Source organism: Neurospora crassa, linkage group I, assembly GCF_000182925.2.
Source record: "Neurospora crassa OR74A linkage group I, whole genome shotgun sequence".
Classification (NCBI taxonomy): domain Eukaryota; kingdom Fungi; phylum Ascomycota; class Sordariomycetes; order Sordariales; family Sordariaceae; genus Neurospora; species Neurospora crassa.
In genome coordinates, this window is record NC_026501.1 from 7,342,422 (window position 1) to 7,359,703 (window position 17,282).

The following is a 17,282-nucleotide window of genomic DNA, read 5'->3' on the forward strand; positions in this document are numbered from 1 at the left end:
TCAGAACGAGTACTAATTTCTCATAGTACCCCAAGAAATACTTAGGTAGTGTTCTACCTAAGCAACATGCCTGTCATGTAGTCTACACGAAGATAGAGTTAGCTCCGACCATCACGTTTCCATCGACAAGACATACACCTACTCATAAGAATCTCATTTGCCTGTTCACAGCCTCACAAGCTTGCTTTCTCAATCGTGTTCCTTCTTCCTCATCACGGGTTACAACTCCAAGCTAGGTACCTCTAGGTAACTTGCCCTGCGGCACAGACCTTACCGCTCGTGGAAAGAGGAAATAGTTATAACTGAACAAGAGGAACCTAACAAATAGGGTTGAGCAACCGGCGTTTCATCCAATTGAACGCCCAAAAACAGTACCAACGCAACCAAATGTCCGACAAGCATGAGAGATAAAAGAATAACCAAGACCAAACAGCATAAACACCACCAACACCCGAAATCCACAAAACCCAAGCCATCCCAAACCCATCGAACAAAGGAACATGTTACCGAACCAAACTAGATCATGATCCCCAGATCATGCCGATGAGCCTCCTGCCCACCTCATCCTACTCGAAACCAAAGAGGACATAAAGGGTAAGGTACCTACGCGAAGCGAGATCCAGCCTCAGCCTCGGCCTCCACCTCAATCCCATCATCTCTCTCTCCATCCATTCCTCCACTTCACCAACCACGAAAGCCGCCCACTCTCCTCTTGCCCCCGCCATTTCCATACCACCAGACCAGGACCAAATTTGAATAAAACCAGCCCTACATCACTACCCCCTTCGACCGTTCCAGTTCCCCCTGTGCTCCATTCCTCCACTTCATCCATCCTGCGATTTACTACCAGGTATCTAGGTACCCTACTTCTTCCCATACCCACCTCCATAACCCCCACCACTCCCACCGCTAGTAACGTGGTGCGAGTTCCACCCTTCGTCATAGCGGCTCTGCTCCTTGTACCGATCCATCGGGGTGTTTCCGTTGGCGGAGCCGTACGTGTCTTTGTAGGCGGAGTAGTTGATAGAGTTGCTGCTGGTGCTGTTGTTGGAGGAAGGGGAGGAGGAGTAGGAGTTTGTTGAGTTGTTGACTAAGTGGTTTGGTGGAAGGGAGTTAGTAAAGTGTTTATGTAAGTGGGAGGCTGGAGAGAGGTGAGGGGAGAGGGAGGCCAGATGAGAACGAGTAAGGGGAGGAGGGGATGGGAACGAGGATGGGAAAGGGGAGAGAGAGGAGGAAAAGGGATAAGATCTATGGTTGACATGGTGCGTGAAAGAAGTCTTAGGAAGGGGGGCGGCAGTCGGGCTATGCTGAAGGTGGTGCTTGGAGGTAGACGTACTGTTGCTTGAAGAAGCTTGGCCGGACATTTTGGATTTGAAGCGGTTGGTTGACCGATGAGTGAAAGCAGTTTATACGGGACTGCGGTTCAGTTCAGTTGATATGTTGACAATGATCAAACAACGATAAAGAGCTGAGGCCTGATGCCGATGCTATTGAAGTGGCAATGGACCTACGGACGAGCCTTCTTTTTATACTTTCCCCCCGAGTGTGGTGGTAGATAGAAGCTTGGTGTCCACGAAGTGGTGTATGCGTGAGATTCTGGATAGGTTGGTTCCAACGTAGATTGACCGGTGTAGATCACCCATCTCCTACTCGCCAGGTCTGTATAGACGAGAGTTGAGACGCATTCGTCGAAGTTCACGGGAGTCAAGGTATCCCAGTCTCGGGTGACTTCCGGTCTGAGTATCCCGCTCATGGGCCAGTCTTCTTCCAACTATAGTGCCAGCATGTAAGCCACGCATGGTGTATGACATGCACGCTCTCTATCGATAGAGTGCATGTGTGTGCCAGCAGCATCGACCTACGTGCGTAGGGTGACATGTTGTAGTCTCTCACGCCTGTTTAGTTGACACTGGCGGATTTCAACCTGCAACATAGTAGGGGGCCGCATGACGAAGAAATCTGGAAAATTTCCAGGTGTGGGAGAGGCGCAGTATGCACTTCAAGGCTTGGGCAATCCCAATCAAAGTGGGATATTGTCTAGTTAAAACGTGAGGTCGTTTGAGAGGATAGGACGGTCGAATGGTAGCCTGTGATGACAGCTACATAAGGCCTACATAGGCAGTGTCCCGCCCGTACTACCCGAAGGCAGGCACCAGGAATGTTGAGCCGCAGGATTGAAAGCGTCCGTCGAGCCCTTCCCGCCCTAGGTGACATACTAGGGAATTGTCTTCTATTGTTGTCAGCTGTCAGACATCCTGGAAGAAGGGGGGGCTGTCATGCTCGATATGTTTCAGTAATATGGATGCCTTTCCTGGTCATTTTCTCCGAGGCATTGCCATTTTAGTGTTGTTCATGAACCTTAAGCATTTGAACATTACGACGGACTGCCGTCTTCGTGAATATTCCTCCTGTCGGCGCCGGTCTCACCTAGAAGAAGCACTTGATATTTAGTTGTTGCCTCGAAATTCATAGTGTCCCGACAAGGGTTCCCACAGCGGGCCTTATCCAGCCGGTCCGTGAGTGTAAGCCGGAATCCGTATCCGCAACCTGGAGGTTCCGAGTCCCGAAGACGGGGGATCTTGTGCCCAAGACAGCAAGCATATCATAAGCGCCCTGGCTTGATAATTCGTTATCAATGAGTGCTTTCTCGCGGAAAGGTGCAGCTTGTCATGGGTTTTCACATATCCTATAAACAGCAGGTGAGCCCAGTCATCTTACGGCCCGCAAGTACTGTACAAGATATCAAGGGGAAAACGGTTCTAACGATGGCCGTAGCACAACCTGCTACTTCCTAGTATCGTTAGTGGATGACTTGGGTTGCAGGGTAGAAAATTTTCATTTTCAACTGAGCCTCTCGTAAACTGGTTAGTATGCGAATCAGAAGTGTGAAAATTCCTCAAGGTGACGGCGTGACATACTTGTTGCTTCAACCGCATCGCCGTACCATAATGCAACCTCCCGTTCACGACAGGGTTGAAGTCACTCCGGAGCAAGGCTCGCAGGAGATATACATGGCGAGATGCCAGGTCAGATCCCAGTACTTCCCTCACACGCGGGAACAAGACATCTCGTGTACCAGCGAGCAAAGCTCGTAAGTCATAGGGTTCGAATACGAACCCTAAATCGACATCACTGGGACTAGTCGGATGCCCTTCAATTGCGCTGGTACATGGAGAAAGGTATGGCGTATGGGAACCGGGGTGTGGTGTATATTGAGATGGACTGCGACAGGCAGCAGGAAAGATCAGCGAGTTCATGATGTTCACCTTGCTGATGGCTTTCTTGGAGTTGGCTCGGATAACGATCTGTACCGCGGATACCGGCCAATCTTGCTGCCCTCGGACTTCTAACAGTTCGTGCGACTTTTCTCAAGTCCAGATGGTCGTTGAAGCCTTAGTTGCCAATAGGAAGCCCCGAGGTCGTGTTTCCAACCGCACTTTAAAGATCATCTTCCGCGGACAGCCACGTACTCGAGCTGCGACCATAGCAGAGGTCTTGCGGCGAGTGGGGGTTGCATTTTGACCGTCAGTATGTCCCTGTGATGGAAATTGGCAGCCAAAGCCCCCACGAGCGATGCACTTCGGCGGTACTACAGGCAAAGGTCAGTGCCTTTACATGGACAGGCAATCTCGCGTCTAAAGGTATTTGAGGCTTGATGTCCTATCGTCAGGTGATACCTTTGGAATAGCCTCGACGACCATAGCACCTATGGGGATTCGCGGTGCTTTTTCCATAACTGCGTCTGGACAGTCACACAGCGTCTAGTGTCGCCCGTAGTGTGGTGTAGAACAAGGAAGCGAGCCAAGAGTCCAAAGCCAGTCGTTGACGAGCTTAAGCAGCAGAAACACAAGGTGATGTGCAGGAGAGCTTGACCGCCCATGTCATGTTGATGAGCTGATCATACCCGACTGCGTGACCGAAGGACGAGATAGGTATACCTGCCAGGGGAATGGAAGCGAATGGGGGCATCCGCGGGTTCTACGGCAGCGTGGAGAAGCACGAGGGACTCAATTCCGACACCCGAAGGAAAGGTTCGACCGTCCACGGATGCTGTTTCCGGTACCAAGTCACGTTAATTTCAGAACTTTACGTCCTTTTCATCCTGTCACCCTACCCGTCACTTGGTATCATGTGCCGAACCGCATGTACATATCATGCACTTGCATGCTGTACCTAGAAGAGAGAAGGCTGCAACGCACCATGCCCGCCCATGCGTGCAGGGCTGCCCTTTTCTCACCGCCGAATGGAGAGTATACATCCAAGAACACATCGGATCAGCCTGGATATATTGGACAGCAAAGCATGTAAGCGCGGAAGGAGCTTCGAACATGCCATACGGGCGTAAAATCGGATGGGAAAGGGACGATGTTCTTGCTCTCAGAGACGGCTTTGCCACGTGAGAATGGCACAGCAGCAAGCCACTGGTGACACGGAGATGATCCCAAGCTCAAGGCAACCCAAATTTTGCGATATAAGGCAACCGGCCATGTGGTCAGCTACCATATGCCTCTCTTGGCTTTGATGCTCTATGAGGGTTGGGGGTAATAACAGCTACTGAGCCTTCCGGTTATCATGGTTATCCCGTCGAACTCTTATGTTTTCTTTGACTGAGACTTTTGACAAAATGAAGAAAGAAATGTTGAGTTTGAACCCTGGAATGTCGCATTGTCGTGTCTTTTTCCACTTGATGGGTTTCCTTTGTTTAGTCAATGGTACGCATCGGCATAAGTTTCATATCAGAACCAGATTATTACCCGAGGAATGATGACATTGGCTGCAGAAGGAAGATCCGGGGAGATCGGATCGCCACATGAGGGGTATTTCAGAGGATAGTGTCGGAGAAGCGGCTCGGTTATGTTTCTGTTTCTTGTTTCATGTCCCATTTTTGTTACTCAAAGTTCGACGCTCCCTTTGAGAATTGGGGGACTTTTGAAGTTGGGAACTTGAGAAAAGAGACGGTCTGAACATTGCGGCAACCGATACGAACAAGAGAAGCTTTGCTGACAGGACAAAGCAAAGCAGCATCGTGGTTGGCGGCCAAGACACTGGAGGGAAATAAAGAGCTCATTGATACTATCATCAATAAACAGGAGGGAGGTATGTCTTCAGCAGCATTTCCGCACTTACTCTCAGCTTGAGTGTATTGCGACACCCAGCACAACTTGCCAGAGAAATCAAAAATCATAGAAAAAAAAGTGTGACGTCAACCCAGACTATCGTTGTCCGAGTTTGGGGTCTGGAGTGAAGAATGGAATGGCGGCTACTCCCCAAAGCGGCATGGCCTCGATTCGCAGTCAAGATGCCAAGGATCAGAGCCAAGGGACCGACCTCCCTCCAGAGTGCCAAGGGTGATTTGAGCTGGAAAATAAGAAAAGGGAAATGTCGAGAAATTGGACGTGTCACCACTGGAATCGAATTATTAGTTGAGAAATCCGGTTCTGGTGTTCGACACACTTGCCCTCGGTCTCGTGGAGGGCAGTCAGGTCACACGGTGTTACCGGACGTTGGTGTTGGTGTTGGTGTAGGTGTTGGTGTTGGTGTTGGTGTTGATGTTGATGTTGATGTTGATGTTGCTGACTGAGCAGAGAAGAGTCGGTGCCACGGAATTGAGGATCATGATTGAGACATTGAATTCGGGAAGATGGAGCAAGAGGGACGGGAACTTGGTTCAGTTCAGTTGCAAGACACTCGAAGCGACGGACAGCTGTGAGGTTTGGAACAAGTGCGACGTGCCAGCTGGTGGATCTGACGGGAGTTCCCACCTGCCCTGGGTACCCACTACATACTAATCCAATCTGTAGGGTGTCATGCTTGCCAAGCCAAGCGTCTCCGTGGCACTGTTCCAGCACTCCGGGGGACACCTTTCTAGGCGCTCATTGTTCCCGTATGCGGATGGGTCTTGACCGTGAGTTCGGCCATGTGATTGGCCAGGAGTCCATCACTCAGCCCGTGTGGCCTGGGTACCTCTAGCCCAGCACACGCCCAGCAAACGCCCAGCGAGAGGGATGACCGGGAAGCCCGCGGCGTGCTGTCCACTATCACCTCTAGTCAGCAGCAAAGGATGGAAGAAAGAACTAAGCAAAGCCAAAGGTCGATAGTATTGGTTACCAAAACCAGAAGCCGGTGCCAGAGTCCAGATTGGTCCATCTTCTTACACCCTCGTTTGCGCTGCGTGATCATCCGCCTTCCCCTCGCTTCGCCTTTTCTCGTTTTACACTACGCTTTGTCACTTGCTTTTTCCCTTTCGCTATTTTTCCTTTTACCGCTGCCATTTCACCATCATCAAACGACTCGACGACCACCGACATTCGTTTTCCCCGACGACTCCTCGACTGTCGAGCTGCCCAAACTCTGCCGCTTGCGACGGGCCACTCCATCAATCGTTCAGCTTTGACGACACCCGCACCTTCCGTCCGCTCGCTTGGACTGATTTAATCGGAGAGGAACACTCGGACATTACCAAGGAAATAAACTGAGGGAAGATCCGCGTACTTGTCTGCTCAGACAAACCCCCCGGACGGCCGGCAAAGGGACCCACGGAATTTCACACACCCAGCCAAATCTGCGATCGTCTCTTTTGCCCTCTCGTCGTCATCATCATCACCAAAAACAACAACGCCAGTAAAAAAAACACAATAGCGTCTTGTCAGGGACCGAGACGATTGCATCCGTTGCACCGTCGTCCCCTCTATCTTTAATTTCTTTTCCGATATCCGGGCGCCAGCAGCCATTTGACATCGGGTGTGACGGTGAGACGAGCGCACGAATAAGCTTTCGACCATACGACTACGGGTTCAGGGACAGGAATCAATAGGGCCAACATCGGATAGAAAGGAACGTGTCAATTGAACACCAACACACGACCCAAATCCCACATTCATTACTTTGTAATCGCATCGATACGGGCGCATATTCGAGGAGGGCATCGGGTGGAAGGAATTGAAGGAAGATCCAGTCGGGCGGACGTAACATTCCATCCGCCGACACCCTTTGGGGCGGAGCAAGCCACCACCCGCAGCAGCGCTGTCGCGGAATCACGACAGCCGACACACCTGAAAGAGAAACTCTTGCGGGAACAATAACAGAACCAACACCAAACCTCAAAACGACCTCCTCGTCGACATTTGCACAGACACCACCGAATATCCCCTCCAACCGTACATAATCTTTCAGGATGGCTGGTACGTTAAACGGCGCTTGGTGCTCTTTTTTTTTTCTTTTTACGAGTTGCATTGGCTCTCCACAAGGAGCCCTTTCTAGATGTCACCGCATTGTTCCTTTGTTTGCTGCTGTGCCTAACAAGACCACTGTATTCTAGCGCCAGTAACGACAGTCTTCCCAACCCAATCGTTGCCTGCATGCGTAACAGCATGTGGTCCTCTCTACGATGTCAACGGAGCCTGCGCAACCGCGACAGCCGCCGCCAATGTCCTCCAGAACTGCTTCTGTGGTGATGCACGATTAGCTCCCTTCAGTACCGGCACGGCCGGCGTGTGCGATGGTGCTTGTGCGGCTACTCCTACAGATTTGGCACGCATTCAGGTACGGGCAATTCACATGTCCTGTGGCCGTCTACACACAGGGGCAGTATGTATGACTGACATGATGTCAAACAGGCATGGTACACAGGCTACTGCAAGGCCACTGCGACTGGTACAGCAGCAACGTCGACAAGTACTGCTGTCGCCAGCAAGGCTAAAGGCGGCGGAGGCACATGGTATGTTCTGTTTTCGTCCTGTTCTTTTTTCCATCCCGACTTTGATCGACGTCCCTGTGACGGCGCCCCAGTTTTTCATCCGCACACTACCCGCCGACGTGGTAAAGCTGTGCACACAGCTGCTCCCACATTACGTGATCCAGCAACGTAACTAACAATGCACCTCACAGGGTGGACAACCACTACCAATGGATCATCTTCCTCGTCATCATCGTCGTCGCCATCGTCGGCATTTGGATAGGCGCCTGCTTCTGGCGGCGGTCCTACCTTCGCAAGCGGGACCGTCGGTACGCGCTCGACCAAAACCTCGCCCACACCACCGAGTCCGGCCGCGTGGTTCCCAATGACGGCGTGCATGTTCCCGGAGCGACCATGTTCTCCCCGGCCCCCATCGCTGAGGCCACCGTGTTCGACGAGAAGCCCAAGAAGACGAAGAAGAAGTGGACTGTCAATGAGAGGACATGAATTGACATAAAGGGCCTTGCTTACGTTCACGTATATGGCTGTTGGAACCCGAACGGTTGCTTGACTTTCCTGTCGACACTTGAGAAGGGAAAAAGTAAAAAAAGAACATGGACAAACACGCCTCCATCGACGCGGACGCCGTCATGATAGATCTGTCTTTCGCCGCCGCCGCCGCCGCCCGCCGCCACCCCTCCTCACATTCCCCTCCTTCGAACGGGGTCAAGTTTCGCATATTTTGTTTTAGTCACCAACATCATCATCCTTGCTCTCTTTTTGGGTATCACCGGGGCGGGGTCCATGTTATTTCCGTCCATCCACCTCTGTGGACCTGGACATTCTTTCCATCTAGTCGGCGTTGCGGCGTAGTATTCTTTCGATATTTTCAGTCTTCTTATACACGGGATGGGGGTGAGGGCGGAGGGCGGAAGAAGGGCAGGCCTTTTATCAAACTGTATCAGTAGTACCCACTATCACCTCTCACACACACATTGCGGCATGGGCTATGGGATGTGCGATATGGACTGTATACATACTATGGGACTGTAGAGAAAGAGAAACAGGAAAAAGGAAGAGAAGAGACATAGCGGAGATGGAAGGAAATGGAGAGAGGAAAAAAAAAAAAGGGACGACAAAGGATATCCCCCCCTGCCAAATCCATTCCATTCCATTACCAAGCAACCCTCCGAATCAACTGAAGCAACCAGCCAGCCAGCCAGCCAGCCAGCCAGTTGAAAACCCGACTCTTCGATCCTTGGAATATATCTCTTCATCATTAGCAGATAGACTGGAAGGTTTCCGGTGTTCAGAACGGGGGGAAAAAAATGAAAATTGTAATTTTGTTCGACACTCATGCTGCTGCAACCGTGTTCTGCTCATGAGTGCCTGACTATTGAAATATATAGTAATTGAGAAGCCCTTTATCGAGCTTAACGGAGTTCTTTCTATAGAGAAAGAAAAAAAGGAGGGGGAAAAAAAAAGGAAAGAAAACGCAACGCTAGTCTAATGCACTTCTAGTCTCTACCTACCTACCTACGTATTTACTGCTGCAAAGCCCTTTTATCTATCCATCCATCCATCTATCATCCATCATCCATATCCTCTTCGATCTGCCTCTTTTCTTTTTTCTTTTTTTTTTCCTTTTTTTTTCCTTTTTTTTTCTTCTTCCCGCATGTGTCTCGCAGGGCAGAATGTTAAAGAGTAAAATGGATACTCACTGCCCATGATCGTAGCAAATGTCAAATCCCAAAAATGGCAATCTCGTTACGTTCATAAGTTCTTCTTGACTTTTGGAGCCCCCAAGAGCCTTGGTGCCTTGGCAGAACTATAATTTGCCAATAATGCCCTTGCTGCCGCTCATTACTCGAGGCCCAGACACTCAGTGGATAGTCGGTACCTATCTATCGATTTGATGGAACGCTGAGTGGGCGGTTTTCACGATTGGGTGTATGTACATACATACTCGAATTGAGCTTACCTGCCTACCCTTGAGTGGCCACACACGATTTCAGCCCCGACGAATGCATACCTAAGTAGGCGTACTGCTTGGGTAAATAAATGGTTGATATGGGCATAACTTGTATTCTTCAGGTTATGTTCTATATCTCTGTTGTCCATTCAGAAAGAAAGGTCCAGCCTGCCTGCCTGCCTCGGTTGTCTCTATCTGCCTTGGTGGCAATCTTTTCTCTGTCTAGGTTTTAACCAACGCGTTTGCTTGCAATCACTCCGCCCATGTTCTATTACAGTTATTGCACCTTTCGGTGTTTCACGCACCATCGTCTTCTTCACTTTCTAAATGGCCATCATCACCGTCACGCTCACTCGTCATCGTTGCCGTAGTCATAAGCTTCGTAACCAAGTTTGTAGCCTCTTCAACCACCCTCGACACCTATCTCAAGGGAAGCGAGTGCTTCTCAAGCTTGGCTTGTTCCTCAGCAGCGTCCATGTAGAGGTCGATCAAGCAACCGGCGGACCACGCTTGGGTAGGAGACTGCAGTAGAAACCCAACGGTTAGCATACTATTCGTGTGTTTAGGCGGTTGTGCATCTGGGAAACTCACCGAATCATGACACTCCTCTCCATTCTTGTTCGTCAACTCCGTAAGTCCAGCCCATGGGCTCCGCTGAATCATCTCCTTGCATCCTATAAGTCGCCTGGTGACCTGCTGGAACGCCTCAGTGCGGCCCTCGGCATCGTCACGGCCGCGGCGCATCAAGTCAAACTTGAGCAGCGCCCGGAGGAAGAAACCAGTCGGCCACAGCCACTCAGGACCCTGGTGGTAGTTGCGACCCTTGCTGGTGGCAAAGTCGTCGCTGTCCTCGCTGTTGTTGTAGTACGGTCTGTAGTTCATGTCGCTGGGGTCGAGCGTAGCCATACCAGTGGGACCACGGAGAGCGGCGTCGGCAACCCAGAGAGCATGCATAGCGTGCTCCGGAACAAAGAGGTCGGCGGCGCATGTCATGGCAATGGGGAAGTTGCAGCGGAGCTGGTAGTCTTCATACTCCTTACCGGAACGGTAGAGATCCTTGTAGATGCCACGACGGTTGATGATCGCCGGGTTGACATCGTACTTGGAGTCCTCGTCGGGGGAGATGGGGACAAAGTAGCAACGCTCAAAGTTGTCCTTGATGAGAGCAGCCCAGTCCTTGAGAGTGATTTCGGTACCATCGGCCTTGCGAACACTAGAGTGCTTGAATTTGCCGGCTTCGTTGAGAGAAGCTGCCCACTTCAGGTTGCTGTACAGCATACCTGTGATCTCAACGGCGGCACCGTCTCTGGGAGTTCCTGGAACACCCTTGGAACCAGCACGCTCGCTCTCGCCCATCTTGTCCATCCAGGTACCGCAGTTGGCTTGATTACCGCCGAAGATGAAACCGTTGCTCCAGTCAACCTTGATCTCCTGGTTGAAACCGGCATCGCTCATCTGCATATCCAAGTTGGGGCCGGCGTTGGCCTCACGGTACTTCATGCCCTCGGCATGGCGCTGGAAAACTTCCTGGATGATCTCGGCGATGGTGCTTTCCTTGCTGTACGCACGCTCATCGTCGACGTCAAAGTACGTGTCATCGTAAGGGAGGAAACGGCGCTTGACCTTGTCGTCTAGGATCGACAAGCCATCAGGAACCAGACGGGTGTAGTCCTGGATGCACTGCAGGAAGAACCAGACAGAATCTCTAGAGTTGTATCTGGGGTTATTGCCGCTTCCTAGAAGATTAGGGATCATGCCATGCTTGAGCACACTGGCAAAGGCGTGGATGTGCTCTCTGGCTTCTGCGTAACGACCAGTACCGAGGTACAAGCCGCGGAGAGAAATGAACACATCGCGACCCCAGCAGCGAGCCCACTCAACAGCGAAGTGAGGAAGACCCGCAGCAAGCGACGGCACGAGCCGGTTAGGATACAATGACGCTGATTTTACCAGACCAGTCATCTGAACGCTAACCATGGCCAAACTCTGCAGGAACCATTGCCCCTTTATGACATTGTTGTTCATAAGGGAGATACCGCGTTCAAAGGCCGCGTTATAGGCTGTGCGAAGCACAAGACCGAAGTATCTAGGAAGTAAGAAGCTTGGGATGGGACGAATAGCATCAAAGCGCTCCTTCAACCATTGAGCAGGCTTCGCCAGCCGGCGAAAGTCGTCTTTCTTCGAGGCACGCTCAAGTCTCCCAACAATGTAGTCAAGAGCCCACTGGCCGTCTCGGAGATGCTGGCATAGAGGATGGGCGAGATTGTTGTCCTTGATGACATCCTTCAGAATGCTCCACCAACCCTGCAATCCAGCGTACACAATCTTGCCGTGGCCAGGGATGTCGTAGGTTCCATCCTGGCCTTCGCTAGCATCACGCTCCTCAGGCTCGCACTTGTACAGAAGGAAGTTGAGATCGACAAGATCAAGCTCATCCATTGCTGCCTTTGCGCCAGAGGTGACAAAGTTGTCCAAACCACTCGAGTGTTCTGCCGCCGGGATCCAAGTCTCAAAGAGAGCAATACTTCCAGGAGGGAACTTCTCGCGGACGGTGATAATGGTATCCTGGCCCTTGACTTCCATCCGCACGCCTGGCAAACCTACTAGACGGCTGGGAAGACCACGAAGATGCTTCTTGTCGCTCAGGACCTCCTCAACAGCTTCCTTGCTGGCATCAACCTCGAGCATCCAGCTACCGAGATGGCGAGCCTTTGTACCGGTCAGGTGGACAGGGTTGAAAGCGCCATTGCCGTTTCCATAACCGGGGAACGCAGTGTGTGCGATGAGGAAGTAGCCCTTTCTTGACTCCTGATGGACTCTGTGGACAGTGACGTACTCGTCCTCATGGTGAATGTGCGTCTCATCATAGCCATCCATACCCATCAAGGTGTGGATCTGGTTGAGAAGCTTCTTCACACCAGCAATTCCATCCTTGCCCTCTCCCGTTTTAACAGGAGCTTTGGAAGCTTCGGACGTGTAAAGGCGGGTTTCGCCAACCAAGTCAACAAGCTTAGGATAGATCTCGTCGTATCCCATCACGCTGCCGGTAGCGCTAGCGCACATGGCAACCAGGGCTGCGTTTGGAAGCGTGTCACGCGCATCGCGCTTCTGAGCAGGAACCTCATTGTCATGAGTGCAGTCCATGAATAGTGCCTGTACGGGAACCGGCCTGATACGGCGGATGACCTCGCGTGTGTAGACGCCATCCCCATTCGTGCCGCTGATGGACGACGAGCGGCCCTCGTTGCTTGATACCTCGTCAACTTCAAAGCTGCCAATAGGTCGACCTCCGTGACGATGAACCAGGCGACTGAGCTCGCCAGTGCTCCATGCTTGCATGGCCTCACGAATGAGTGCGCTGATACCCAGACGCTTGACAAAGACGTAATCCATCTCTTCGGAGCCGGTGAAAAGCTCCGCAACGACATAGAGATCGGGGCGAACACGACGAGCCTCATCCAAAATGTGCTCAGCGACATGAAGAGGCGTGGAATGGCAGTTGTCAATACGGAAGCCGGCAAAGTATTTGGCCAGCATGCGGGCGTACTTGGTCATGTGCTCCCAAAGCCATGGGCTGTCTTCAGGACCGCTTCCGTAGCGGAGCTTTGTGCAGTCTCCCCAGACAATGACTTCTCGGCGAAGGTAGACACGAGAATCGGGACCGGCATTGTCGACCAGCGCGTTTCCGCCCCATACCCATCCGTTGTTTGCGAGAACCAGGTCTTCCTTCTTGTGCTTCTTCGTCTTCTCGTTGACGGGAAGACGAGTGAAGTACGTCTCGATCAGAGGATTCTCGGCGTTGATGGGCCCGAGCTTCGGGCCGTGGTCATCGAGCCGGACATACTTGATGCGATTGAACAGCTGCTGCAGGATCTCGGCAACTTCGTCATCATATTCCTTGTAGAATGGAACGTTGACGATCTCCAGAATCTCGACAATCTTGGTTCTGGCTGCAGCCTGATCGGCAGTATTCTTTGTCTCTCCTTCGTACCGGCCGAAGATAGCAGACAAAAGAGCGGCAGCCACCTTGGGGTTAGCCCTCCGCCTGAAGCGCTCACCAAGATAATCCATGTTCTGCAGACCATGCTGGATCAAGAAATCTGCCTGCTCCTTAGGGGTAGCGGAGTGTAGAGAGTCGATACCTCCAGCTCCAACGGAGGCCTGTGGGAAGTCAATGTCGTTGGCAGCCCAGGACTTAACCGCGGCATCGGCATCGCGCTCCACATCAAGAGTATAGTACTCCCAGAGACGAATCTCGGCAATTACCTCTTTCTTGATGGCATCCATAATCTTGACCAGATCATCGACGTCCTTGAGCTCGGTGGGAAGGCCAAGCTCCTCCAACCTGGTGCCCAGCTCGAGCAGCTTGGTGTCGAGCAGGTAAGCGGACTCGAGCCATGGCGCAGTCGTCAAGTTGTATCCGGCCTCGGGATGCTCCAAGAGCCACTCGCTGTTGTGTGCAGTGTGATTGAGGACAATGTCCGTCAAGCTGAGCAGGGAGTGGTTCTTCTCCAGACTTTCCACCATCTTCTGGACATCCGGCTCGCCTGCGGGGAAGCAAGCTGGGTCCCAGCCCAATTGATCATACAAGCTGTATGGCGAATTTGATGCACCTCGTACCTGCAACGGTGTGAAGTGGATCATGTTGTAACCTCGGTCGCTGATTCCCCGAAGATGGCGCTCCCAGTCTGTTGGATACTTGCCCATGAACTTGCTGATGATGGAGAAGATGGAGAGCGCCGGAAGTGGCAGCGGCTGCCCGTCCAGCGAGAGCCGGGGTGCGACATCGATATAGTACAACGGTGTCTTTTTCTGAGTAGCCTTGGTCACGGTGCCGTCGGCGTTGACCAGGTTGCTGGCCAAATCAGGGAGCTCGGCATATGTGGTGTAGAAGGCGTACGCGCCAGCCTCGTAAATCGGGATCGAAATCTCGAGTGTGCGGTTGAAGTCAGGGACGAGCCTGTAGCGGATTTGTTAGCCATGTTTCCCGGTATTCTAGAGAATTCATCTGATAAGAAAAGAATAGGGGGTGGGTTGTTTACTTGAACTCGCGGAACTTGTTCCGCTGGAACTGCTCGCCGTGCTCAGGGATGTTCACCCACAAGCTGCCATGGCTGCAGATGCTGGAAGTGCCCTCGATGGCAAAGCGAATGGTTACTGGATCCTTCGACTTTGGCGCAATGTAAATGTACTCGCCAGGCACGTCAGGCGAGCCATCGTCCTTCAGCGGCAATAGGTAAACTTCGTTGGAAACCATGGTTCTGGGGATCATGTTGGGGAAAGGGAGGCGGGGTCGGAGGGAGCTTCCCGCGACCTTTAGTACTAAGGGGAGCTCTGAGAGTGCTGGCGTGTCGGTGAGGGGCTAGGCTCTAGCGTAGCGGACCGGCGGCGATGGAGCTTGGTGCTAGGCGATTCGAGAGGAGACAAAACTTGTAAGGATCAACACGGTGGGATCCCAAGTATATCTGCCTGATCAGCAACAAAGTTAGAACGCTTTCACCCTATCAACGACGTCCGTACAGGCTGTGGGAGCTGTGGTGGCGATGCCTGTAACGACTGTAACGCTGAGAGGGCACAGGAAATCAGGGATACCGCTGGTCTTACGGTTGTTGGTCTCTTGGACACGAAATATGTAGACGACAGAAGAGACAGAGAGAGCTTTCAGTTGCAAGCGACGTGGCTCCAACGAAAGCCAAGGGAGCCAGAGGCAGATTATGTATGTAGGCAATGTAGGTGATGGCGTCCAAGAGAGGTCCAAATCGTAGTATCGTAGGTATGGGCCCGTGTAGTTTGGCTGTGATAGGACCGGAAGCAGACAATAGCTTCCAGACTGGGGCTTGACTGTAGTAACTTGGCTGGCGAGCGAGCTTACAACCAAGTTTGGCTTCTAGCTCGACAGCTTGGCCAGGGGTTGATATACCAGAATGTCAGTCTAGAGCTGAAGAGACCCGTCAGAAAACAGGCAAAAAGCAGCAAAGACAACCTAACATTGGCGATGCCACCCCAGCCCGTGTTCAACACCACCTCGGACCTGCCACGGCAACTTGAGTGCGTGGTGACAGACGAGACAAGGAAGTAAGCTGATGGAGGTCGTGAGAGCGCAGCACCCGACGTCGAGACGGCGCCAAGAGCGAGCTCGATCCACACCCAACAATTACTTGTCCAATTGCAGACGGGCGTGCAGGAGTGACACTGACAGCGAAGATGACTGCTGCAGGGCAGCTGCGACTTTGAAAGAAAAAGAGACGAGACCTCGATGGGAGTTGTGATGTGGTGGACGATGCCGCATTAGTTCGTGAAGCAACGAAGGTGTTGTGCACCTTCCTTTATGTCCATTCTCCATGTCATGGCCTGAACCGTGTGCCTTCCCTCCCGCGAGATCTGAGGGTTTGCCTTATCGTCGGTTTCAACATCGGCGATTAAACAACGCCTTGACAGTTTGGCAGTCTGTGCCTGAAGATCCTTGACTCGTCACAACGTGCTTGGCCAGTTCCAGAACCATTCAAGTTGCGAGTCGAGAGAGCGCTCGGGGAGCTCCAGGTCCCAAGAACATTGCCCATGGCGCCCAACGGCCGGTGTAGTGTACATACAAGCTTCCCTGGAGCGCAGATCAATGCCCCGCTGTCTGGAATCGCAGAGTAATTTCCTCGACACGCCTGCCCGTTCCAAACATAACGACGGGAGACGCTGACCGCAACAAGACCTAAGCGGGGCAGTTTATTCCCGCCTCTAACGGGATGACGATATTCACCAGTAGGAGCTAGATGTACTCGGTAGAGGCTTGGACTTTTGGATTGGAGAAGGGGCCTTCTCCTCATCCTGCACACAAAGTTACGAAAGACCTGACGAATGTTATCCCGTCACCAGAGTCTCGACCGCTGTGAGAGTTAAAATGTTGGTTGGGATCACTTTTCGGGCCCCGGACCTGCCTGACTGCAGAAACTGCACCCATAACGATCAACAGCTCCCAAAGCAATGGGATGTTCAAACGCTGTCTTGGAAAAAGGAACGAAGCGAGGGGTGGCATTGGGCTGCCCCGCGTCGATTCCAGGTCCCTGTCACATCTCCAATGACATCACCAAATGGCCGTGGTAGGCGCACAGACCACCACAACTCCCGCATCCGGAAGGGGACGGCATCGGACGACAGTCGTGGAACCGATCGGATCGGCACCTCTGTCGCTTCTCCCTGCTTGTCCGACTGCAGGTGATGCGCGACGGCCGTTTTTTTGAACGCGGAACCCGGTAAATGTACGGCTTCCGGAGCCCAACATACTGAGATTTGGGCGGAGCTTTGCCGGGCTAAGATCCGAATCCGGCTCTGGGCGGGAACTGGTGAGGACCTTATAAGTGGCCTAGTGGAATATGCCCGCGAAACTTTGGGGCTTCTAATGATTGGGAGATGAGAAGCTTAATCACATCAGACGGTGGGTTTTGGACTTTAGACTGATCCCAAGTCAAGATGTTGCTGCATATGCATCGTGCAAGACCTAACGATGTCGAAGATCGATGCTTGCCCGAAGAATTCACGTTGCGTCTGAAAACGGTGTGGCTATTCAGGACTAAATCAAAGGGACGGGTCTCAGCCGGATTGATGTCGACGATCCTCCAGGATGGGAAACTCTCATCAAAGTGC

The 17,282-nt window shown here is 52.2% G+C and overlaps 3 protein-coding genes across 3 annotated transcripts; 1 reads left to right on the plus strand and 2 right to left on the minus strand.

Moving 5' to 3' along the window:
• Positions 1–276: 276 nt before the first annotated feature.
• On the minus strand, positions 277–1,466 carry NCU00745 (hypothetical protein). Its single transcript, XM_959305.2, has 2 exons — positions 1,337–1,466; positions 277–1,090 (listed from the first exon to the last, which is right to left on the minus strand). The coding sequence occupies exons 1-2, from the start codon at positions 1,362–1,364 to the stop codon at positions 864–866; spliced, it is 255 nt and encodes an 84-aa protein (XP_964398.1). The 5' UTR covers positions 1,365–1,466; the 3' UTR covers positions 277–863.
• A 4,601-nt stretch (positions 1,467–6,067) lies between these two features.
• On the plus strand, positions 6,068–9,107 carry NCU00744 (hypothetical protein). Its single transcript, XM_959304.3, has 4 exons — positions 6,068–7,181; positions 7,319–7,542; positions 7,617–7,717; positions 7,888–9,107. Exons 1-4 carry the CDS (start codon positions 7,175–7,177, stop codon positions 8,180–8,182), a joined length of 627 nt encoding a protein of 208 aa, XP_964397.2. The 5' UTR covers positions 6,068–7,174; the 3' UTR covers positions 8,183–9,107.
• Positions 9,108–9,690: 583 nt separating this feature from the next.
• NCU00743 (glycogen debranching enzyme) lies at positions 9,691–15,702 on the minus strand. The gene is made up of 4 exons (XM_959303.3): positions 15,252–15,702; positions 14,690–15,116; positions 10,239–14,607; positions 9,691–10,169 (listed from the first exon to the last, which is right to left on the minus strand). Exons 2-4 carry the CDS (start codon positions 14,917–14,919, stop codon positions 10,068–10,070), a joined length of 4,701 nt encoding a protein of 1,566 aa, XP_964396.3. The 5' UTR covers positions 14,920–15,116; positions 15,252–15,702; the 3' UTR covers positions 9,691–10,067.
• Between the last annotated feature and the right edge of the window lie 1,580 nt (positions 15,703–17,282).